This window comes from Thunnus albacares, chromosome 22 (genome assembly GCF_914725855.1).
Source record: "Thunnus albacares chromosome 22, fThuAlb1.1, whole genome shotgun sequence".
NCBI classification, from domain to species: Eukaryota; Metazoa; Chordata; class Actinopteri; order Scombriformes; family Scombridae; genus Thunnus; species Thunnus albacares.
Genome location: NC_058127.1, coordinates 15745527 through 15769916, shown reverse-complemented (window position 1 = coordinate 15769916; position 24390 = coordinate 15745527). Strand labels below are relative to the sequence as shown.

At 40.2% G+C, this 24390-nt stretch overlaps 1 protein-coding gene across 6 annotated transcripts in view; it reads left to right on the top strand.

Annotated features, from left to right (window-relative positions):
• The window catches only part of LOC122974363 (phospholipid-transporting ATPase ABCA1-like), a 187391-nt gene that overhangs the window by 141753 nt on the left and 21248 nt on the right, over window positions 1–24390 (top strand). For 5 of the 6 annotated variants that reach the window (XR_006400365.1, XM_044342335.1, XM_044342333.1 and 2 more), the window contains 9 exons: window positions 1791–1914; window positions 3992–4121; window positions 4640–4760; window positions 15138–15200; window positions 16685–16791; window positions 19682–19823; window positions 20793–20927; window positions 22761–22864; window positions 24037–24129. Coding sequence is in view for 5 of the 6 variants with exons in the window: in XM_044342335.1 (XP_044198270.1) it covers window positions 1791–1914; window positions 3992–4121; window positions 4640–4760; window positions 15138–15200; window positions 16685–16791; window positions 19682–19823; window positions 20793–20927; window positions 22761–22864; window positions 24037–24129 (1019 nt within the window). In the remaining variant the exon portion in view is untranslated. The other variant, XM_044342336.1, reaches the window with a different exon arrangement.

Sequence of the window (24390 nt, the reverse complement as noted above, 5' to 3'; positions counted from 1 at the left end):
ATTGTTCAACACATTGCCGGACATCTGAAGGTTTGCTTTGACATTATGATCAATGAAGCCTTTTCATCATATTCTCATATCAGCCTAAGAGAAACTAGGCCAGTGACCACCTACTGGTGGGAAAAAAAAAAAATCATCTCACATATGCATATGCTTTGCTTTTGATCTTGAGCATTACTGTATGTTTTACCACAAGGAGAAAAGATTAACTTAGATTGCTTTATTCTCTTTGACTTGTTCACCCTTGCATGACGTGTCAGGAACAGTAATACAGTACGTGAGTGTTAAACAAGATAAGATCCTTTCACATCATTTCTTATTGTTTGTAAATTACTTCACCCCCTAAATGGTTTAGACTATCCAGGATGAAGTTGAACTAAAGGACTTTTGGCATACCGGCATAACTTTTCAGCATGAATGTGGAGTTACCTACTGAAGCAATTACAGTAGAAAAACATTGTTGATCCTTTTTAATCAGATTCGGTCATGCCTCCTCTTCCATGATTACGTGGAAGTCAAAAGTGGGGAAAGCAAGTAGTGTGTATTAGACATCCAGTAAATTTACTTGATAAAAATATCTTTAAATCCTTTGAATTGTTTTTAAAGGCTGACTGACTCAGATGGCTGCATGCACTGATCCTCGACTGCCAGTTGAAAGCTTACTCAGTGAAACAAATAAATCACAGCGCAATTACAAGTATCCATGCATAAATTCTGGGCATCTGGAAATCTTGCACACAGCTTTAACAAAATGCACCGCCACCCCTACCCCGACTACTCTTTGCACGGACTTGCCCAAAAAACGGAAATTATGAATTTATAGTCTCCCTCCATGTACATGTATGCAGAGGCTTTGAAGACTATGCTGCAATGAAGCAGTATGCATAATGCATGAACTTGCTTTTGAACGCCATGCCGCACCAAATGTAGTGATATTTTCCTCTTCTTTTTCCTCTCTCACCCTTTCCTTCCTCCACAACTTCCTTCCTTATTTCCACCCTCGTGAGCCGGTCCGTTACAACCGCGTCCATTGTGTCTGCGTTTAATTAATTATTGCTTCGGTGCTTGAATTGTAGCCTCAGGGAGGAGGAAGGGAGGAAAGGGACATTCAAATTTGGGGGGGGGAGAAAGACAAGTTGAAGCCAGGAAATGCCTTGTCAAGATAAGAGTAGCTGCTTGTGAAACAATATGATTTGAGTTTTAGCTTGTGTGCATCTGTCTTTTTGTTCTTGTATATCAGAGGAAAGAAAGAGGCAAACACAGAGTGCCTGTAGGTGTTCTATGTTCTTTTTCAGCTGTGTCTCTTTGGTCAGTCAATCAATCAATCAATAAGTCAGTCAATCAAGTTTATTTGTCACATGTAATCATATAAGGTACAATCACAGTGAAATGTCTATCCTTAGTAACGGTTTTGAGCACTTCCTCATCAGTTTGTGTACGCGCCACCTCACAGCTCGCACGGTATTTCAACATCAAGAAGCTAGATGAACCGAGGTGCTCTGTGCTTCCTTGCCTTGCCATTTGAAGCCCTCGCAACACAACATCGCTCAGCATGCAAATGGAGCGCAGGATGTTTGTTAATTATCTGTGTTTGCGTCAGGAAGCTACACACTGCTCTTCTGAAGCTCTCACGCCTCTGGCCCTGCTGATTTCAGGCGACTATTCAAAATATTGGGTTTGTGCTGGCTAATTCCCAGTCAGGGCTCAAATATTCAAAGCTTTCACATGCCACTAATTTTTTATGTTGTGTGTGTGTGTGTGTGTGTGTTTGTGTGCATTTTGCTCAACAGAACGTCTCCCGCATCAACAACATAGTGAAGCAGGTGCTGCTGATATTCCCGCATTTCTGTCTGGGCCGAGGGCTAATCGACATGGCCAAGAACCAGGCGATGGCCACCCTCTTCAGCAGTTTTGGTGAGAGGCTGCCAACACTATCATTGTATAACTAATCACAGAGAGAAAACACCCACCTTAATAATCACTTCAGCCTAATGTAAAGTTCTAAAATTGTGTTTCCTCAAACAAAAGTGAAAACATCTGTCAATAGGATGAGAAATTAGATACAGAGCAGATGAGGTGTATGAAGTCACAAAGTCTTGACATGCTTTTCTTTCAGTGGAAACAAGATTACTGTTATGGTCCCAGTCTGGCTTTATGTCACTCCACCATTCCACCAGGTGCCCTCAGGCTTTTCTGCCTGTTTAAGACTGGACTTAGTGGAAAGAAGGTCAGATAAGAGAGGTTGCAGATTACCTTTAAGAACCACCTGAGAAACCGTTGCTTTCTACATTGATGTTGGAATTAAGCGCTCAAGTGAACTGAAACACTAGTTATGTTATTCAGAGCTGCAGTTGTCTTTTAGTTCGTTTCATGTCGTTTCATGCAGCTTTAATATGAAAGCCACTCTGCTTGACCGACTGAGTGCTCATTGCGATTTGTGCACTTATTTTAGTTGTGTTCATGTGAGTTGTGGGACAGTTTGTGCATGGTTATATTGTGCTTTCTGGGCTTTTTGCTTTTCTGTTTGCTCTGTGTTTCCCTTTTGTGTTCCTGTGCTCAATGCCTGCCCTGCATCAGTCTCATTAGACCTGCCCTGCTCCCTGTGTCTTCTCAGTCAATAAGCTCCCAGCCTGCCCTTGTGTCTTTTCCACCTGTTCCTTGTTGTTTCATTAGTTCAGTTTGTATTTAAGTCCCGGTTTTCAGTTCAGTTTTGTTGGATCCTGTGTTCAGTTTATTCTGCTTTGTTCTGCTCCATTTGTTCAGTTCTGTTCAGTTCAGTTCAGTTTTACTTTGCTTGTATCTTAGCCTAGAATAAAGACATTATTCTTCAGCTTTACTCTGCCTACGGTCTACTGCGTTTTGGTCCACCTGCTCCGCTCCACTTAACAATTTCTGGTTCTATAATAGAGCTTTCAACAGAAGTTGAATGTAAAGGTCGATACTTAGTGAAAAAAATAGTAAATTTAGTCTGAAATAGTCTGAAAACACTTCCTTACCAGAATCAACATTATTTCTCTTGTATTAGTCTTAAATAGCCCTTGAATAACATACTGTTTTTTTTTTAAAAAAAGGGACCCTATAATATTTCATTATAACATTCTAGCTCTTTATCCCACCAGCAAGAGAAATATTTGTCCAGTAACATAACTCCCAAACCTCCTCTAAGGCCATACACTCCACATGTTAAATTTAGTCAGGAGAAAGGGAGAAGAGGGGAACAAGGTTGTCAAGGTGGATCTGGGGTTGAAGGGGCAATCAAGAGGCAAAGAGGCACATGAAAGAGCAAGAGGAGTCTTATCTGTAGAGAGATGGAGCAGGAAATAGTGGTTTGAGGAATCATTTGCGGCGGTGGCGGAGAGCAGGAAGAGAAAAGCAATCACAACTTAAAAGGGCTAGTGTGGAGAGGGGGCTATTTACCAGAGAATGAGACTGAAAGCGCTTTCGTTTTTGTTGTCTTCTTACTCTTCTCCCCCTCAGGCTCAAGGGTTGTAGAAGCTGAGAGGAGGAGGAAAAGAGAGAGCAGAATTGAAAATGATTAGAGTGGGGGGCTGTCACTGGTTTACTTACGTGTTCATTAGCCAAAAGAGGCTTCAACATGAAAAGTACAGGATGTCAGCGATTTCCTTACATGACTTAGGTGACAGCAATTTTTTTAAGGCTAAGTGGTGTTTTAAACTGCTGGCTTTCACCAATGAAGATGTCTAAAAATCACTTCAAAGAGCTGACAAATTCCAGCTCTCCACTAACTTTTGACAAAGATATATTTGGCTGCCCATGAAAGAAACACACCTGGTAATTCCTTTTTGTTTTGACAATGTCTCTGCTAAACCATCCACTGAACTTGTAGATAAAAAATGATTAACAAGAAGTGATACGCACTAATAATGCATTTATTTACTTACCTTCTCATATGGGTATTAAATTGGTTCATTTCCATATTGTTTTCTAATCTTCTTTCCTTTCTTTCTTTTGCTCTTATTCTCTTTATCAGGGGAGGACCGTTTCAAGGACCCGCTTAGCTGGGAGATGGTGGGAAAGAATCTTTGCGCCATGTCCATCCAGGGAGTTGTCATGTTTACCGTCACGATCCTCATTCAGTATAAGTTCTTCTGCAAACCAAGGTAACAGCTGCTGTCAAGAACTGTTGAATTAACTCAAAATTGTCCACAAACAGTTTAAAAACCTCTTCATTCTTCTGTTCGTTGTTGATCTCACTCTTCTTAGTCAGTTCTTGTTCATTGTTCCTTAAATATGCATCCTTTATTTGCATCTGTACTGTATCTCTATCTGTTCTGTATTTCCATCCAGTCTTTGTTTCAGTGAGATAAACGTTTTGCCTCCTATTCAACTCCCATCTAAATTAGTCATGTACTGTATATTCATTTTATATAAAACATCTGTTGCACCATGAATGTGTTTGGCAAATACTACCCAATTTACTTTTTTGCCTGACTGTTTACTTTTTGCAAAAGCGAGGTTGGCATGGAAACTAATTCCTGTGGCTTTTACTACAGTATTTATGAAAACTGCAGAGGTTGTTTCACTGAGCTCCAACTTTGACCGAGATAATTTGTCACGTGAGTTCATGTTAATTTTAATGAAGGGTGTTATACCAACTGTGGTTGACTCTCTTTGCCAGGCTTATTTCAGGGAAGTCATTATCTGCAGAGGAAGAGGATATTGATGTTGCTCGGGAACGTGAGCGGGTGTATGAAGGCAGGGCCCAGAACGACCTTCTGAGGATCTGTGATCTGACTAAGGTATTGTGCAGTGTGTTTTTCACTTCTTGCTAAAATGTTGCTTTTATTGTAATGAAAACTTTTTTTTCCCACTTTGTTAATTCAATTTCTTTTATGAAATGTGAGATTGTTTTACAGTATTTATGGCAGCAAGCCACAAGTAGCCACAAGTCACTTCCCTCAGGCTATCAGGATGATAAACTCTGACTTCTGGACTCTGTGTTAGGGGTGGAGCCAAATACGGTATTCGGAAAAGCACAAATAGTGGGTTTTTACATATATTTATTTCATACAAATATCTTAAAAATCACACAGGTTGGGACTTGTAGCATAGCAAGGTTACATCGCTGTCTCTGTCTCTCTCCTCTGCTCCGCTCTGCTGTCTGTCTTTGTGTCATAGATATAAGGTCTGTGTGTCTGGCAGAGCTTAGCTTTGGCTTTGGAGTGGTCAGTGCAGTTGACTGTGGTTTGGAAGGTCAGAGTTCAAGACCCAGTGTTGAAACCCTACTTTGCAAAATATTTTAGGAAGAACACTTATTGTAACACTTTAATATCCTAAAATTAGAAGTACAATAAAAACAACAACAGGATTGTTACGCCTATTTCCACTTTTATTTGAATACAAATACAAATAATTTTGCTCCCTCAACAAATGCAAATACAAATACTGGGCTCTCTGCACACCCCTACTGTGTAGTGCTTACTATATATTTATGGTTTTTTTTTTTTTTTTTTTTACATTTTTTAATAATTGTTCTAATTCTTATTTTTACTACTACTCCAATTCGTATTGCTTTATTACACACAACTCTTTTAGCGCAGCCTCAAGAGTATGCCACCCTGCATTTCACTGCACATATTTTATGAGCATATGACATCTTTTAACAAAACATTTGAAGCAATCAACCCCCCCCCCCCCCCCCCCACGGTCAGACACAATTTTCATAATCTTTTCTGGCATTATGTAACCCTGTATGTGCAGTTACACCCTGCACAAAAAAAACATCTTGATCACTTGTGAATTTGCAGAAATCAACTTTATCTGTGCCTGTGAGGGAGGGCTTTTCAAAGTTTTTTCCTGCACCTGCATTATTCAGTTTGCGGAGCAAATCAGAAAGACAGATTGGTAGCCAGCAGCTGTGCACATTCATAAACATAGTGAGTGGGCAGAACCAAACAAGATTGCATTTTAAAGGCTGAAAGGTCTGCGCTCCTGTACAGTTCTGGTCCTCCCCTCCTTGCGGTAGGTGAAGTCGAGCGTGCTGTGACGGTGCATGCCTCAACACCACCGAGATTAACGTTTCATCCATCGGCAGATGTTCCTTCCCTGCGGGCGGCGCAGCAGCAGGAAGTGTCACCACAGCAGCCAGCTCCAGTGCCAACAGCTGGACGATCTAACAGCCTTTTTCTTCTTACCACCCTTTCTCACTCCTTTACTCCCTCGATCTTCTCAGTCTCACCATCCTTAATCTTTCACTCATTGCTCACGGATGCAGACGTATGCCGCATTCCCTTGGGTAATTACCAAACAAGTGTTGGGTAAAACAGTTGGGTTTGTAATGTATTACAAATCATCTTACAGGTTGAAAAGGTGTGGCAGGTTGCTGAAATGTTCTTTTTTCAGCAAAAACTCCCTGTACTGTAAATACAGCTTTAAACAGCGCCAAAGAATACATTAGATTTGATTGAGTTCCTCTGCTGTTTACAAGCAGCTGAGCCATTGTTCATGTGCACCTTCATGGTTGACAATATTTCTTTGAAATGAGACACAGTGGCCCAACATCACACAAAAACAGCAGTGCAGTGGCAGAAGGCATCAGGATTCTTCCTGCAGTGCCCTCATTGACTCCCACCACAGCTGTGCCCCATCCATTTGGGGTGTAGATAACAAATTGATCAATGAGCGCATGGCTTCGGTGGCCATGCACCACAGGCTAGGCCCTGTCATAAATCTAAGCATGCCTCTGAAGCGATCGACAGGCCATCAATCATGTGTCAGATTCCTGCTCCTCCCCTTCCTTTTCCTGCTGCTCCAAACAGGAGCGCTTTGCCATGCGCCCCACCTGCTAGCCTCCACTTAGTTGCTGTATTAGCGTTGGCACTGTAATCGATGGAGACTGTAATGGAAGTTTGTCCGTCTGTGAGCATTTTCTAGGCCCAGTGCTGTCATTTTAACCTTCCAGTCACTCACTAAGTTGACAGAGAAAGTTTTTAAGAATGTGACTGCTGTTTGAATTTAAGAGAGTAATGAGTGGCAGGTTGGCATACTTAAATAACATATACATACACATATACAGTATATTTGAAATATGGCATGCTCATATGACAATATGTATTTTGAGTTGACGAATGGTTTAGATGTGACTCATTTGAACGGTATTAAAAATAGTATGTATTATGAAAACATTTATATACAGTATATAATGTGTTTTAGAGCCAAGTTTAAGAGTGGTTACTGACATTAATATATTAATATAGTACATATTACATGTAATTGATAAGATTATCTCCTTTTTCACCAGGAATTATATTTTTGCAGCACTTCTTTTTTTTCTTTCACTCAGTGTAATTTGTATTATTTAGAATTTTTTCATTTCATGCCCTTATTAAAATATAACAAATCCATTTGTGCAGTGATTCCCAACCAAATTTTGGAGAGGCTCAGTTAATTTGAAAAGCAAGATATGATATGATTTGGTTAAAAAAACACAAATATACACCTCTAACCTGAGTAAGACCATATGCTGTGATTAGGATCATATGAATGCTAGTTAGCAAGTGAGCAGAGAAGTTGAAATACATATCCTTGAGTAATGGATAAATGATTGAAAGGTCCAGCTTCTGCCACTCCAAGTGGTGGTCATACAAATGGAAAATTTGAAAAAAGGAGTCCTTGCCTTAACATAGACAATTCCAGGATCACTATGTGTTGCATTAAAACAAGATTAGGTGTTTGCAGCCATTCTAGCAAGTATTCACAGTGACAATGCTAACACGCTGAAGCAGGTATAATGTTCACCATGTCACAATCTTAGTTGTCATTAGTATACATTTAGTCATAATCCAAAATGTTGAATGAAGTGAAATATGATGCTAGTGCTTGAGGAGCAGTCAGGGGATCACCAAAGTGTTAACAATTCATCCTGTGGGGAACATGAATTTCATGACAATCCATCCAATAGTTGTTGAGACTCAACACCACAAGTGAGAACTTCATGGTGGTAGAGTGCTAGATGAAAAATCAGGGGATTACCAAAGTCGGTCAGATCCATTGTCTGGGAACCATGGACATCCTTATGAAATGTCATACTAATCCATTTTGCACATGTACATGAGATATTTCACTGAATAAGTGAATACATTGAAATACTTGTGGCACTAGAGGAAAAGTCAAGAGATCACCAGTGTTATTAGAATTCATCCTCTGGGGACCAAGAATGTTTGTACCCAGTCTCATGTTAATCCAACATATAGTTGTAAAGACATTTCACTAAAAGCCAAAAATGTCAACCTCATGGTGGCGCAAGAGGGAAATTCAGGAGATTAGGAAAGTCAGTAGGATCAATCTATCCATGAATGTGCAAAATTTCATGGCAATTTATCCAGTAGATAGTTAGATAAGTTAGTCTGGTGGATCAACCAATAGACCGACATTGCTATCCCTAGAACCATGACACTAGCATGACCAAAAATATTACAACAATAACCACTTTTATAAAATGAAGAGTGTTTGATGAAGGTGTACTTGAGCTCATCTAATAGGGCTGTGGGAGTATAACAAAAAAAGTTGGGAACCACTGCCTTTGCATACATCAGAATAGCACCTCCTAGTACTGCAAGTGATTTTTAGGATGGATGGACCACATGGTAGTGAGTCTTTTTAAATAAAGCATTGTTAGTGTCATGGTTTGCTACCTGAGGTATAGCATTCAGCACTCTTGAATCTACATTTTAGGTTTGCACAACTGCCGCCATCACATTCTCTCAACTGTCTCATCTGATTAAACGTCTGCATGCTTATCGTGACAGCTGCTGTGGTGCTTGAGTCAGAGGGGAATTATCCTTTAATTGCCTTCCTCCATACATGTATCTGGTGCTTTGATGTAGCTTTAGCACTGCAAACTATCACTAAAAAGTAGTATGTATAATCCAGGTTGATGAGTACTGAGTGCAGCTGCCAGATGGCACTGAAAAAATGATGGATCTATGCACCTCCTGCTTTTATCAAATTCTTTTGGTGTGCCAACTGTAATAAACACAATGACGCTGTTTGTTAGGCAGCTTGAAGTGGCAGTTCTAAATTTACATTTGCCCTGTAGCATTCAGAGTACAGCTGGGACAGTTGACCTTTTTAATGGTGGATATTCGGTCTAGAGATTCAAAACAGGAAATGTGTCCTTCATACTGAGATACATATGCTGTCACTTTTTCTGTTTTAATGAACATTCACTGTTTCAATCTCTGACATTCACTTACAAGCACGTAAACACACACACAGCAGTCATGGAGAACTATGTTTTACAACTTTTAAAAATTGAAAAAAACAGCCAACAGTAGTCATTCTTTTATAACACAAAGGGGCACAGTGCTGTCCTTGGTTTTGAATTCTAAATGTTTTAACTGTCACACTCAGCAACAGCAACAAAGGCCTTGTCATGTCTTTTCATGCAAGAGCAAGACAACACTGCTTTCAATCCACTTTGAAAACATATCAAACCCTAGCATAGTCTTGCATGTAGAAAAACACCTCATGCACTAAATACCTTATTTTGTCGAATGTTTGCCTGGTATTTTTTTAGATTTTCACAAATCCAATTCACTTGAAGTGGATGTTTCTTTACCACCTCTGGAGAGATCTTCAGACAATGCAGACTTGAATGCAAATGCGTATGGATGAGGCTGGTCAGCAGGGGAGAAGGTGGATGTAGTGTAGAAAGTTTTCAAGTGAGATGTGGAAAAACATCAACCACCTTTTCATTTCCAGTGTTGCTACAAAATCTTAGCAGGATACTGACTCACAATCAGAATGTGAGAGGTTTCATTCTCTTCTTTGTCCTGAGAGATGTGATTCTGCATCTCATGTGGTCTAGTTTTCTTTTTTAGCCATGGTAGCAGTTCTAGGGATGCCAATGTTGGTTTGTCTAATAGTCTGTCAGTCCAACACTTTGATCAAGAGTGAAATATATCAACAACTATCAAATGGATTACCATAAAATTTGGTGCAGGTCCCCACAAACTGAATCCTAATGACTTTGGTGATTGCCTAACCTTTCATGTAATACCACCAGAAAAATTAATCTTGTTCAAACCTTCAACTAATGACAGGATACCTCCAAAACTACCAAATTCCCATAATTTCAACATGTTAAAATATATTAATTACACTGTATATTAGTTAAAGCTGCACTGACATATTTTTCTATTAACAATGGGTCAGATGACCCCATCTAACGTGGAAGGGGTCACTCATAGTGATGAACCCACCGAGAATTACCACTCAAATATGCATTTTCTCTTAGCTCTAACTAGCATTTTAGTGACTTTCGGATAATTGTTTTGGTTTGGTTTGCCACTCGATGCTATGGTATGGAGGATATTTTTGGTCATAATTAAAGTTAGAAGTCCAAATAGAAAATTAGAAGAGATAAAATTAAAAATATCATTATTTTACATAATAATAATTAAACTTAAAAAGAAAAAGCAAATAGAATAAGCACATTTTTTTCTCTGCCACGCCGAGGCACCTTATGGACAGTAGGGGGAGCTGACTGCTAAAGAGCATACTGCAATGAAACAGAGACAACGGAGCCAGTAGAGTGTGCAGGGTTGTAAGGCAATGGCTTCAACTTGATGAAAGTGTCCTAACATTTTTGTCCATGTGGCCTCACAAAGTCACCAATAAAGGAGCATTAACAATTCCATAGTAATTCCCTATCGGTCTGACAGTAAGAAAGCAGCAGACAGTGCAGCAGGTAAGAGGCTACCATTAGCGACTAGCTTTATTAGCTGGTATTTGCTGGCATATATGACTAACGTTATTTTGATACCATGGCCACTTACAAACAGTAAACAGGCAATGTCAAGTCACTTAGGGAGCACTATGCTCTGAGAAAAAAAAAATCTTCCTGCACGATTTTCATATGGGTCTTCCAGGAGATGCTGGCTTACAGTGAAGACCAGCTGATTGGGCTAATATAACTTAACTGACTTAATCTGAGCATCATCGCAACCTCCAAGTATTGAATTAGACCTGAGTACACAGCAACAGGGAAACATGGTCATGTATCAAATCATGTTTATTGGTCACTTCACTGTGGTATAAACGTGAGTGAAAGTCTTGGGTGCTTGCTCCACAGCAGTGTATCTGTATAAGACAGACATTACCCAATATACTCTTGTCTAAAAATGTAAAAGGCCTGATTTAATACACGGTTAGACTGTTGAAGCAGTGCAGTGTATGAAGTTAACACAAGCTCCACTGTTTTTCTGTTGCACACTGACTTGTCCTTCACCTGAACATCACAGTGAAGGGACACCTGGTGTCACAGCTTTGGATCAGTGGTCTGCTGCAGTGTTTCCAGAAGTGCTCACTGGGTCGCAGCACAAGCTGGACATTACATACACAGGTGATTCTGTAACCACTGGATCAATGGACACCACTAGGCACAGGACTTTTTCTCTCACTCATACACATTGTCTTGTATTTTATTTTATCTTGTAAAGTTTTTTTTAAATATTTTTACATGATCTATAATTACCTTGTTTTATATTTTGTATTGTATTTTGCTTGGTATATTTTGCTATTCTCTACTGTACATTTCTGTACTCCTTGTAATTGCTGCTGTGTCACCTGAGTTTCCCCTAGGGGATCAATAAAGTGCAATCTTATCTTAACCACTAAAGATGAACAGACTTTACATGACTGTACACAAACAGCACACATTTGTTGTGCTTTACATTATTTGCTTCCACTTTGGCAGATCCACTGCAGAAATTAGAAAGATAAGACGGCTCATTTGGCTGCCAACTCACAGCCACAGGTTTTTATCAACCGCTATTACAGTAATTCAGTGATGACTGAGTTAGTCATTTGTTCTGCTGTCTTTGGAAGAATCTAACTATTCATTTGTTGAGGCAGCAAAATTATTTGTATCTGTATTCAAATAAAAGTAGAAACAGGTGTAACAATCCTGTTTTTTCATTACACTTCTCATTATAGGATAATAAAATGTTAAAATAAATGTTCTTAAATAAATTATTGCAGCAATGGAAGGTTCTGTCTCACACAGGCTCTGCCCTCTACTGGACTATATGGGTAATACTCTCCTCTAATCACATGCAGTCATCCACTGAAATGTGCATGTATGTAGCCAGCCAATCAGGACGCACCTACTGATTGCATGTGTCCCACACAGTATAAAAGGCACAGTCTCACTGCAACTCCCATCCTTCTCACTTCAGCGATGACAGAATCAGCTCACTGATCTTACTTCTCCACGGATGGAGTCACTGCTCCAAGCTCGTTCCTGCCCGTCGAAAAAACACAACCCACTGGCCGCTCTGGTTCTCCCAGGTGCCACAAGACGATCCACATGGGCAAGGAGGCTGACTTACACCTTTCCTCCTTTTTGTCTCATTCCTCATGAGGGCTGCGGCAACAGACCTGTCTTCGCCCACCCCCTTGTGAAACGTTTCTTACAAGGGTTTAGGAAACAACACATGGTGATGTGGTTCTGCGCCCCCGAGTGGGAACTAACGTTGGTGCTTGAGGCCCTAATGAGTGATTTCTATGAGCCTCTGGAGTTCTCCTCTCTGAAGGCATTGTCATTCAGGACAGTTTTGTTGCTTGCACTGACCTCAGCTAAGAGTGAATTGTGTGCCCTGTTGGTTTACCCCAGCTGTTTTTGGTGACCACAGTGGTGCAACTCTCAGGCCGAACCCCTCCTTTGTTCCCAAGACAAGAACATAAGGAGTTCATTTTGTTCGAGAACTATTCAGCTTGAGGCATTTTGTCCTCCACCCCATGGGGACGTCACGGAGTCCACACTGCATCTGTTATGTCCAGTACATGCGTTGGCATGTTATCTTGAACGCATGGCCCCCTTTTGGCACACTGAACAGCTGTTCATGTGCAAGGAGAGGAATTGGCAGGTAAAGCCACCCAGCTAGTTGGCTTTGTGAGTGCATCTCCAAAACCTACAGGCAGGCGGGTAAGGACCCCCCCCCCCCCCCCCCCCCCCCCCAACGTGGTCCGAGTGCATCCCACATGTGGTGTAGTAGCGTCTATGGCCTTATTCAGTGTGGTGAGTGTCAAGGACATATGCATGGCAGTGTCTTGGTCTACGCCTTGTCTGTTCATAGGTTCTATAGGTTCAATGTTCTATCTCTTGGACATGACGGGCTACTTTTCAAGGTCCGCGCTCACAGGAGCTCTCAGGACTTGTGAAAAGGGTGGTATGAGTGTCAGCTGTGGTACACCAGACCCCCCCGGGCAAGATACGCCTGCATTCTCCCATGATCTAAGATGACTTGGGGAATGAGGTGTGCAGGGCGTCTGTTGTATTATCTTTGACCCCTGCGGGGTTAGGCTATGATGATTCAGTCAGTTCATGTTCATGTTAACTGGGCTGGGTTGAGTCAACTACTGCTCTGCTTATGCAGCTGGGATTATAAAGTTGTAGAAGGGCTGCAGTGGCTAACCTATGGCCAATCGGTCTCAGTGAGGCAGTCTGATGACATGTCACGGCCGGGCAAACATTCATCAGGCTCTCCCTACTGTACCCCTAAAGTTCAGTAGAGGGCGGAGCCTGTGTGAGATAGAACGAAGGTTGAGATATTGTAACCCTAGTTCTATAATCACAGGTGGAGCTCTCTACCTAGGGACCCTGCTGCTACTATGCTGTCGCCTGAAGTGGTTTTTGGGATGGAAGTTACAGCCAGACTACTAACCAGACTAACCACACAACCATGTGTCAGCTTCATCAGACATGCAGATCTGCAGCTATTTATTTATCATAAAGTGGGAGTTGGGTGGCCATTATTGGAAGTTTTCTCTCAGTCAAGAACTTCCAGCGCCTGTCTCAGCAATGAGACTAACTCTGGCTTTGCCATTGCTAGCAGCCAGGCAGAGCACAGTGCAGTTCCTCTTCTGGTTTGGACTCATACTGCTCTGCCAAACTCACTGTGCTCTCCAGCAGTCAGCTCCCCCTGCTATCCATAAGGTGCTCTGTGCCCCAGCCATTTCAGACCCTCCCTCCAGCCTTTGGGCAATCCCTTCTCATTTATATACAGCTTGAAAAGCCAAATGGCAAATGCTTAATGGAAAATGGAAAAGATAAAATTTAAAATGCCAAATATCAAACGCCAAATGGTAAAGTGCAAATTCAAAGAAAAAAAAAGGAAGCTTTTAATTTAAGTATTTCCATTTAAGCTTTTCCATTTCCCATTTTGAGTTTCATATTTGATTTTTCCCTTGTCTTATTTCCATTGCCATTTTCAATTTCATCCTTACAGTTTAAGCTTTCAGTTTGAGCATTTCCATTTAAGCTTTTGCATTTTATTTTTCACTTTTTTCATTCTCACTTTACATTTTCAAATTATTGTTTTACATTTGCTTTTTCTTTTAAGTTTAATTATGGCCTGATTATTCCTTGTAGTGTAGTAAAATAATAATCTTTTTAATTTTTATCTCCTTTAATTTTCAATTTGGACTTTTCATTTTAATTATGACCAAAAATATCCTCCGTAAAATGGAGTGTGTCATTGGTGTCTTTGCTTTTCCGTCAGAACCTTTTTTCACCTTGTTGCTTTTAGTCTTGTTGTATACTTATACCATGTTTAAAAGGACTTCTTAAAGTACAATTTTAGAGTCAACGCACTGTGTTTAATCACCAAAGTCACCTCACTGTGTATTGAAACAACTAAATGTCGCGACGCTTAAAGTTGGTGTCCATGCGTAAAATATTGGGTGACTTGTGAGTATGTTGAAGGTTATTGAGGGTACTGAAGTGGTGCTCAAAGTGGAGACAGATTTACTCATGAATACTGTCACTGAAGTCACAAATACTAATGTTCATGTCCTTATTTTTCTCCCTCCTGTGCAAGTGTGTCCCTTTTTTTTTACCTTTTCCCATCTGGCTCACTCTGAATATTGCAAATTATCCCCTCTCGTTAAAATTTGTTTCTTTCACTCTCTCTGTCTCTCTCTCCCTCCCTCTTTTTCCACCTGCTTCTTCCATCTCACCTCTTCCCTGCTGCACTGGTCTATCGCTCCATATTTTCTCATGCCATCCTCTCTGCTATCTTTCTCACTGTCTGCACCCCACCCTTCCTGCCTCCTGCCTTCTCTCTCTTTCTCTGGCTGGCTGGTTGATTCATTTTATTGTCTGCTCCCTGCAGGTATACCCTCGGAAGAGCACCCCTGCTGTGGACAGGCTATGTGTGGGCGTACCTGCCGCAGAGGTGAGCCAAATGCTGCTGAATCACACAAGCACCTTTTCAAGCTTGTAGTTTGTTTGCTTTTGTCCATGTAAGAGATTTCTTCCATTTAAACATTTGATTACTTTTCACAATTAATCATCATTTCCTCCTAGGGCTGTTGTGTTGCCACTGAAAATAAAATTTGGATATGAATTGATAGAAATGAGACTCATTCAACAAAAAATTGAATATTAATGATAATATTTCTAAAATATTGACACAAGAGAACATGGAGCAATGACATTTTCAGTCTGAGCTTTGATTTACAGTCTGCAAGATTTGAATTGGTGTTTGGCTCAATTTTGCCTCGAATCAGAATATCTTCCAAGCACTGCTTAGAGATGGCGTTAGGAGGGGCAGTAATCTCCTTATCAGGCTTGTTGCTGCCATTATAGTGTTGCCAAGCATGTGTGTGCTAAAAACAAACTGGCAGACTACTAGAAGAACATTGCTAGAGCAACAGAGTCTGTGTTGCGAAGGCATTAGGTTCCTGTGTTGTCAAGTTCAGTAAGGCTTGTAAATTAGCTGCGAGAAACTAAATTAACCAAATTTAATACAACAAAAGAAACTTTCAGAGTTCGGGATATCTCTGACTAAAATGTATCAAAAATCAGTGTAAAGCATCCTTGATTACAACATATGACACATGCCCATACATTCATGCTCACACACACACACTGCACTGCTGGAAGCTTGATTTAAACATAATCTCAAATGCTGACAAGCATTCGTGCTTTGCGGGCTTTCCGATGGTATCCAACCTCCCTGCCACTGTTTACCCAAAGCCCAATGTAAATGCCAGTGGAATATTGTGATTCACAGGGCTCTGCTGATCACACATTACATTTCCATGCATTATTTACATCAAGCTTAGCCCTGTTCTATGCATTCACAAGAACAGGTCACAAACAAGCAGGGATCAATGAATGACAGAAATCAAATATTTATTCCAGAGCCAGAGCCCCTAAGGCGGGTCACATGACCACAGGGCTCCACAGAGACAACTTCCTGCTACATGCCCTCGAGAGAGAGAAAGAAGTAAAATCAGCAGTATCATGGAGAAAAGAAGAAGAGAGCATTGTGTCTGTTGTAGTAATTTGCGGAAGAAGAAAATAATGCTGTTGGGAACACTCTGGCTTTTACAGTATTTGTTCCTGTGTGCTTGATTTAGTGTCTGTTGTTTTGTTTGAGTACAGAAACATGTCAATTTGTTATTTTGCTAAACATTGAACCGGTCATGCAAACTCTATAAGTTTAATTATTTGCATGAAGTAAATATTTATACAGTCTATGGATGAACTTAATTAAAGGAGTTAATTGATGATATTTATTCAAAAGAAAACTCATTTACATGTAGAACATCTGAAATGCCGACCAGCGCCATTATCTCCTGTCTGTTTTACAATGAGGCTTGTATCTACAAAACACAGTTTTCCTAACGGAGGCTTCCCCATTGTCTCCACCAGTGTTTCGGCTTGCTGGGAATCAACGGGGCTGGGAAAACCACCACGTTCAAGATGCTGACAGGAGACATCCCAGTCTCCGGTGGAGAGGCCTTCCTAAATGGATACAGGTGAGGCACTAACTCCCACTAGCGCACCAAGTAACTCATCATAATTAGCCACCCAAGATGGCTGCTCAGATGGGGATCGAGTTGAGCTGGAGGAGTGTTTTATATATATCACACAGCCTTTCTCAGCTACTCTTGATCTGTATAACACAGCTTTCTATTTCTCCATCTCACATACCATCAATCGTTGTTTTTCTTGGCTAGGTTGTTTCGATATCTCTTATACATTCTGCTGTCTCTGCCTTTTCAACTCTCATGTCTGCTCACTGCGATATTCTCAGAAATGCTGAAGACTCTGCTATCACTTTTCTGTCTGCCTCTTGCACATCTTGCACATATATATCATTCCTTTTCACTTCCTTGCCCTGTACCTTGCTTGGTTTTTTTGTCTCTGCCTTACACAATCATTTATAAGTAAATCTTTGTATGTGCAAAAGAAATACCTTGACACTTACAATATGATACTGAAGCACTTGAGTGAAGGAAAACTTGCTCTTCCTTATTTTTTTAGGAACAAACAACCGTGTTCCTTTGCCTCAGCCTTCATCTCTAAGGCAGCACATCCGAGCATGGTGTAATGTGAGCTGTGGTTGGTTTTGCGTCACCACGGTTGCTATAGTTGTTCATTTATACATCTGGTAATTGACTTTGTGTTCAACAAAGAAAGAGAGCTGAATAGAACAAGGCCCAACACAGCAGTGTTAATGTTGATTAATGTTGGTAACAGAGATCAAAGAAAAATCCCAGAGACCTTTAGGGGAGGCAAAAACTGAAAAGCGAGAAAAACAGATGTAAAGACGCCCACTCTTCTGTTTTCAGCTCATTACGCTTTCTGTGCATTGGCAAGAAGAATGATCGGCAGAGGAGAATAAGCAGCATCTCTTAAATGGAAGTTTTTGCTCTCCTGACAACTGTCTTCCTCATCTATGGTTGTGTGCTCACAAGCAATATTGGCATTCAGCATCTAGACGTCAGACAAATGTGCAAGCTAGGCTGCTAACCAGCAGGTGGCTCTCTCTCTTGTTGTCTCATAATCTCACAGTCACAGTGGACTATCTCAGTTGTGATGGTGTTTAATGATTTTTACAACTGTTTGCATTGTTGTGTATAGTTTTATCTTAATATAAAGCTACAGCCAGCAGGTAAAAAGCTTATTTTAGCATATGAGTCAAAGCAGGGGGAAACAACTAGCTTAGCTCTGTCCAAAGGTAAAAAATAACATGTTCATTAATGAGTTGTAGTGGTGCTGGTAGTCAGATTTTATGCCAGGCTATGCAAACAACTCTATGCAAGAAAGAAAAATTAAAAAAAACAAGCAAATTGCCCAAAATGTCAAATTGTGCCTTTAATGACCAGTCTAGAGTGCAGTGTTTCAAAGTCACACTTGTTACCACCAAACATTTAAAATTGAATGGAGCTTTCAGAAAATAAAAACATTTTTAGAAAATAATATTAATTATGTTCTGGCAAATGTAGCATGTATGTTATTTGCCAGAATAAATCAATTCTAACCATTTTTTGTTTGAGTGACTTTCTTTTTCATTAACATCCCCATAGTATGATGGCAATCTTAGTGCTACCACTGCTCCTATTGTATGGCTTGTAGAACATGGATTACTTTTGATCAATAAACTGTAACGTCATTCTTAGTTTGACATACAGCCTCATACAGCTGGCAGTAACAAACTAATGGGGTGAAGTTAATTAAAAGTACTAAGCAGTGGTTCTTTCAGTACCAACCATAGGCTATAACCTATTGTTATCAAGTCCCTTTATCAAAGCTAAAACATAACATGATATCAGCTCAGTAAAGCTTTCAGTTTACCATGGCTTTGTTGAGATCTATCAGACTCCAGACAGATCAAATCACATTTAGCTTCCCAGAGGCTGACCATCGCTCCTGGAAAATAAAATTTGAGGAGAAAAAATGGGTCCAATATAATCTTTTTTTAAAAAACAAAACAAAAAGCAGCTGTAAAGGTAAGAAAGGAAATCAGTTGTAACATTTGTTGCCCGCAGGTTGTGAAAATATTAATACTATAGATTGTGAAAAGGGCATGTCCACATGCAGAACTGATGCAGCCATTATTTTACTGGGCTCTCGAGGATGCGTGTTGGTATACCTGGACCTGCATGCCTAAAACTGATTGCAGAGCCAGAATTTGTGTATTTGCTTTTTGTTTCCAAGACAAGGCAACTTATTTATTTATTTATTTATTTTAGACCTACTTACTTGAGACTATGAGCATAGAATGTGAAATCATCAATGGGCACTGGCCCAGGGGCCCAAGGGATTAGGGGGCCCCTTTTTTTAGTGTCCTAGAGTATTTGGTATAATATTTATGCAGAGTCAGTGTCAGTGTGGATGTGCTGTGGCAGGAAGCTCCGGACATGAATCGCACACCCCCCCTTCATCTCCAGTGTGAACTAAATATTGACGTTCAGCTGCAGTTTTTGAACCAACAGCAGCACCTCGGTCAGCAGCTTTAACATGTCTGAGCCCAGGGGCCTGTTGTCTCATAATCTGCCCATATGTGAAATGAATTACTCGACTGTTCTATATTAGTCTGGAAGGGTTACAAAGAAAAACATAAGTCTTGACTCACTCAGCTCTGATTTCGTTATTTCTGAGCAAGTTATTCTCAATATTTGATGACTATTTGCAAATAAATCAATTTTAATCTGCACTTTAAGATAAGGTGGATAACATAAATTTAATGTGTGGTTCTTGGCCTTCTTACTGTTCTCACTGTATTTTTGATGTCATGCTCTATTATTTACTATTCTCATACTCATACTCTCCTATATACTATTTCTTGCTAAGCCATTTAATGTCTTTAGATATGCTATCTCAAACATTTATGACATTCATTGTCAATGTCTTTATCCCCAGCATACGCACAGAAATGAGGGATGTACACCAGAACACGGGCTATTGTCCTCAGTTTGATGCTATTGATGACCTGCTGAATGGACGAGAGCATCTGGAGTTTTACGCCAGGTTACGAGGGGTTCCAGAAAAAGAGGTCACCATGGTAACCACAATAACTTTTCCTATTTCTTTTACATTTAAGAGCCGAGTAAACGTATTGTTTCACTCATAGCTGATGCTGTGAAGCACTAAATCACGCCGATGTAGATTAGCTGTCAAATGGAATATCAAAAAAGGTGAAAAATGTTTTCCTCCATAAAGAAATGTTTATTTCCTTTCAGATTTTTTTTTTCATTTCTACCATCAAAATACTTTTCAACTAGAATGGATGTAGGGCAAGCTGAAGTACACATCCAAGTGATAGATAACCTCAATAGGAGAAGCCATACATAATGAAAAATGGTCGGTGGTAGAAAAGCAGCAGCTATGGGTTATGGCTCTACATTATTCACCATGCCCGGTGGTGTGGCCGGCCCTGTGCGGCCTCCCAGCAGTCCTCTTGCACCACCCGCTCTACAACAGTAAGATCAAAAGAGGAAGACGCTGGCGGCGACCATAGGCCTCAGACCTGGCGCCAGGGCTTTGATCTCTTAGCTGCAGTGCAAAGGGACCCAGTTCTGTGCTGCTAGCATAACTCTTCATTTTACTGGGGCCCATTGCGATTTGCCTGATTTGATGGCAATTCTAGATCCAAGCTGAGCCTTTGTGTAGTCATATTTGCTTTAGCTTTAACAAATGTCCGCATGTAAGTGCAAGGAATATGCCGTAAAAGGAATGCATGTCTTTCAGCCTTACAGCCTGTCTTCATTGTGCACTTTGGCGATGCTTCTGATTGCTGGTGTTTAGAGAGACAATGTTGAAATAGCAGGGAGAACAGTAAAGTACCTTAGCAGCCTGTGATTAAGGTCTTACAGTGATGCCAGCTGTCATAGCTTGTCCTTGAAAGCCACAGAGCTTAAATACATTGGAGATCCAAGTCAAAATACCATCCATCATGGAAACACAGCTCTGGCGATGGCCTTATATGAACTCTTCTTGACACCATAATCGTTTCGTTTTCTTTTCCCAAAAGGTGGCTGAGTGGGGGATCCAGAAGTTGGGACTGGTCAAATATTCCAACAAATCAGCAGGTACATACAGCGGTGGAAACAAACGCAAACTTTCTACAGCGATGGCCTTGATCGGCTGCCCTCCAGTGATCTTCCTGGTGAGATATAACTTTATTGATATGTTGTACATAGTGAAAATGTGATACACCACTGTTCTATTAAGACTCAAGAGTGTAATACTTTAAATCAATATAGATGCTGTGCAGATGTTTGGATTACAGCAGATCAGTTCTTTTTCTCTTTACAAACACACAGTGAGTAGGAAGAAGATGATGGCGCATAGACGTTTGCTGTAAAGAATTTGTAGAAAACACAAGATATGGATCAAACTAGCAAATCCTTATTGAATTTCCCAAAGATTGAGGTGATGGGAGAAGATGGGTGTTCACTGGTCGGTTTTAATTCATCTTTTTCAGGAAAGAACCAATTTCTTGAGAGAAATATAGAACATGTAGAACTGTGTTTGCACATATTAAATTCCTACTCATCAGAACTTAAAACTGAGAGCAAAAGCGTCTTCTCACCAATGGAAGATAAATGAAGGCATGTCTCAGAGTACAGGGAATCGCATGCTTTCAATAGAGCAGCTTTAACATGTATTAGAAAGTCATGTACATGATGGTATGAGGGACAAACTTAAATGACCGGAAGTCACACTGTGGACTCCTTATGTATAAATATCATAGGATTTTCATTATTATTACTGCCATTTTTACTTGTTAACCCATGTCCCAGTCACCACTAAGCAGAAATACTAAGAATGAAAACTTTAATGCTGTTCAAAATGCTGCCTGTAAACTGTAATAAATGCATTACTTCCAATGTTTTTTTTAAATCAAAAAGCAATCCATCAGATTACACTACTACTAACAAATGTGGTCATGTTATGAGCTATCCATACGGAATTACATTTACAGAATAATCTTTCCAACCATCTCTGGTTTCTGTCTCAGCGCTTAGGCCATGGAGCTTCACTCTTCCAAAACCCCTTATTTACTCAACTGTGCCAGGCTAGCCTTTACTTTAAGGCAGAGGGATAATGTGTTGTCAGCGTCTGTGTCAGTTTCAGTATTGTGTGCTAGCCCGGGGAGTCCAGGCAGCCTTGAGGCACTGCCACATAGGGTTTGCAGAAGGACACATTGGGCACGGTGATGGAAATACCCCATGGGATTTGTAGGATTCTTCTAGTGAGGGAGAACCAGGCCTGGAACGAAACCAGCCAATGGACAGAGTACTGTCACTCTCTAATCGTGCATTGACAGACTAGCCCTGAGGAAAAAGAAACAGAGAGTCTCTGAGAGACTGTGTGTGTGTCTGTGTGTCTTGTCTTGGAGAGTGCTTCAGTATGTGTTTCCATTATATATGCATATGTGGTTTGGGTACACAGTAAATTCACCTATTTACCTTTGATCTGTATGTCCGTGTATATTTTTGTGTTTATGTCTCCTATTTCAGTCAGTTCTGTCTCTCCGTTCTATCTCTTCTTCTCTTATGTGTATGTTTGCATACAAAGATTGGTGACAAAGAACATCATGAAGTAACTTAGTAATGAGCTGGTTTAGCATCATGTGTCTTGGCATAGATTGGACTAAAAAGTTTATTGGCTTCTGCTGGACAAATGAAACACCATTTTTCCAAAAGCTGTCTGTTATTTTGGTGTTTTTATAATGGTGTTGGAGAGAGCTGTCTTATATGTCAGTCCAGAATCTCCCATAGTTGGTCAGTTGGATTGAGCTGTGATAACTGTTTTATGATTCTCTTTGGTGCTCGTTATGATTCTGCACTCCTTTATTGTTTTATTTTTCACTACACTATGTGTCTATTCACTCACACAATCATAAAATGATCTCGGAAAAGTAGATTTCTGCTGTAAGTGGTATACTGTCCCGCTCAACGCTGTAATTCTTTTAAAGAGGTTCTGTTTATTGTAGGATGAGCCAACCACTGGGATGGACCCCAAAGCCAGGCGCTTCCTGTGGGACTGTATCCTGAGCGTCATCAAAGAGGGACGCTCTGTCATTCTCACATCACACAGGTGCACTATCACTCTTCATGTATTGATTTTTCTCAATAAAGAAAGAAGAGCAACCCAATTGTCCATAAAATGAATGTAGCTGTAAATACTGTTATAATTGATTCAAGTTACACTTTAGTTGAAAGGTATTGTTTCCTGCATAGCAGTTAATATTGGCTGAAGCTCGAGGGCATATTGACTGACTGCCGCTTTTTTTTCTCCATGAAAAGAGAAACTGTCAATATCAGTGCTGGAGTCTTTTCATTATCCAAGACTTCCTGGAGCAAAGATAAGTTTTCCCAACTTGTACTGTCCAATTTTGGACATGGTGTTGAGTTAGGAAAAAAAAATTAAACACCTCATTTTTTTTTGTGAAACTTCAAACTTGATAGTCTAAGTCGATATGGAACATTTAACAATTCACATACCTATTCATTTTACCATTTTCCAATGGCCTGGGCTTTTGATTCATTTGTGCTTCTGGCAGTGCGTGTGAATAATCTCTGTTTCATTTGGAATATATTATTCTCAGTACATGTGTTCTCCTCATGGAGAAATAAAAGCATTTGTTGTTGTCCCAGGCAATGTGGCTGAGTAGCATCCAATCGTCCATGGCATGACCAGGTGGTTGTGTTTTGTTGAGTGGCAGATTCACCAGGTTTTACAAAGTCATAATCCTAATTGCACCATTCCTCAGAAATGCTTCACTGGTTTTGCCTCAAATACAAATGACTCGTGCTCTGGCCCAATATCGAAAAGAAAATAATGAAATAATAAGAACTGCAGATGGTCCCATCCTCTCCCTCTAATTACCACATTTGTCGTCCATTTAAGGTGTCAGAGGAGACATGTAAAAATGCTCTAACCCAAACTTTAACTGTAAATGAGAAAAAGTCTCAGTAAATCAAAGATTTTTATCAGCATAATAATGTGAGTTGACACAGTCTGAAATTGAGTTCTACCCTGAATAAAAAGTATTCATGATCAGTGTTCTCATCTTCTATAAGCATATTTTTGCAGTTTATGGAGGAGGACAGGCAGACATCACAAACTATCCTGAAATATCTCTGTGACATCAAAAAGACAAGTTTAAAGATGTCATTGTCTTTTATCTGGAAAGAAAAGACTCAAGCATCTGGCATTATTGCTACTTCCCTTTATGGAGCAAAATTTCCTCCTCTTTCTCTCAACAGTATGGAGGAGTGTGAAGCACTGTGCACACGCATGGCCATCATGGTAAATGGGCGCTTCAAGTGTCTAGGGAGCATCCAGCATCTGAAGAGCAGGTAAGGGTCCTCCTTTTACTGCTGAGTGTGTTAGACCAATACAGTATGAAGGAAAACAGACACAAAATCTTTGAAGCTCCTTGAATTGAGATGAAAGGAATCACTGCCTCCCACTGAGGTCTTCAGTTATTTATATTGTTCATATAAATAACACCATCTATATTGTTAATAAAAAGAATATGACTTTAGTTTTTCAAGAAATAAAAGGGAAGGATGCCTATACTTCTTTTATTATTTATTGGTGCAGCTAAGTATACATGT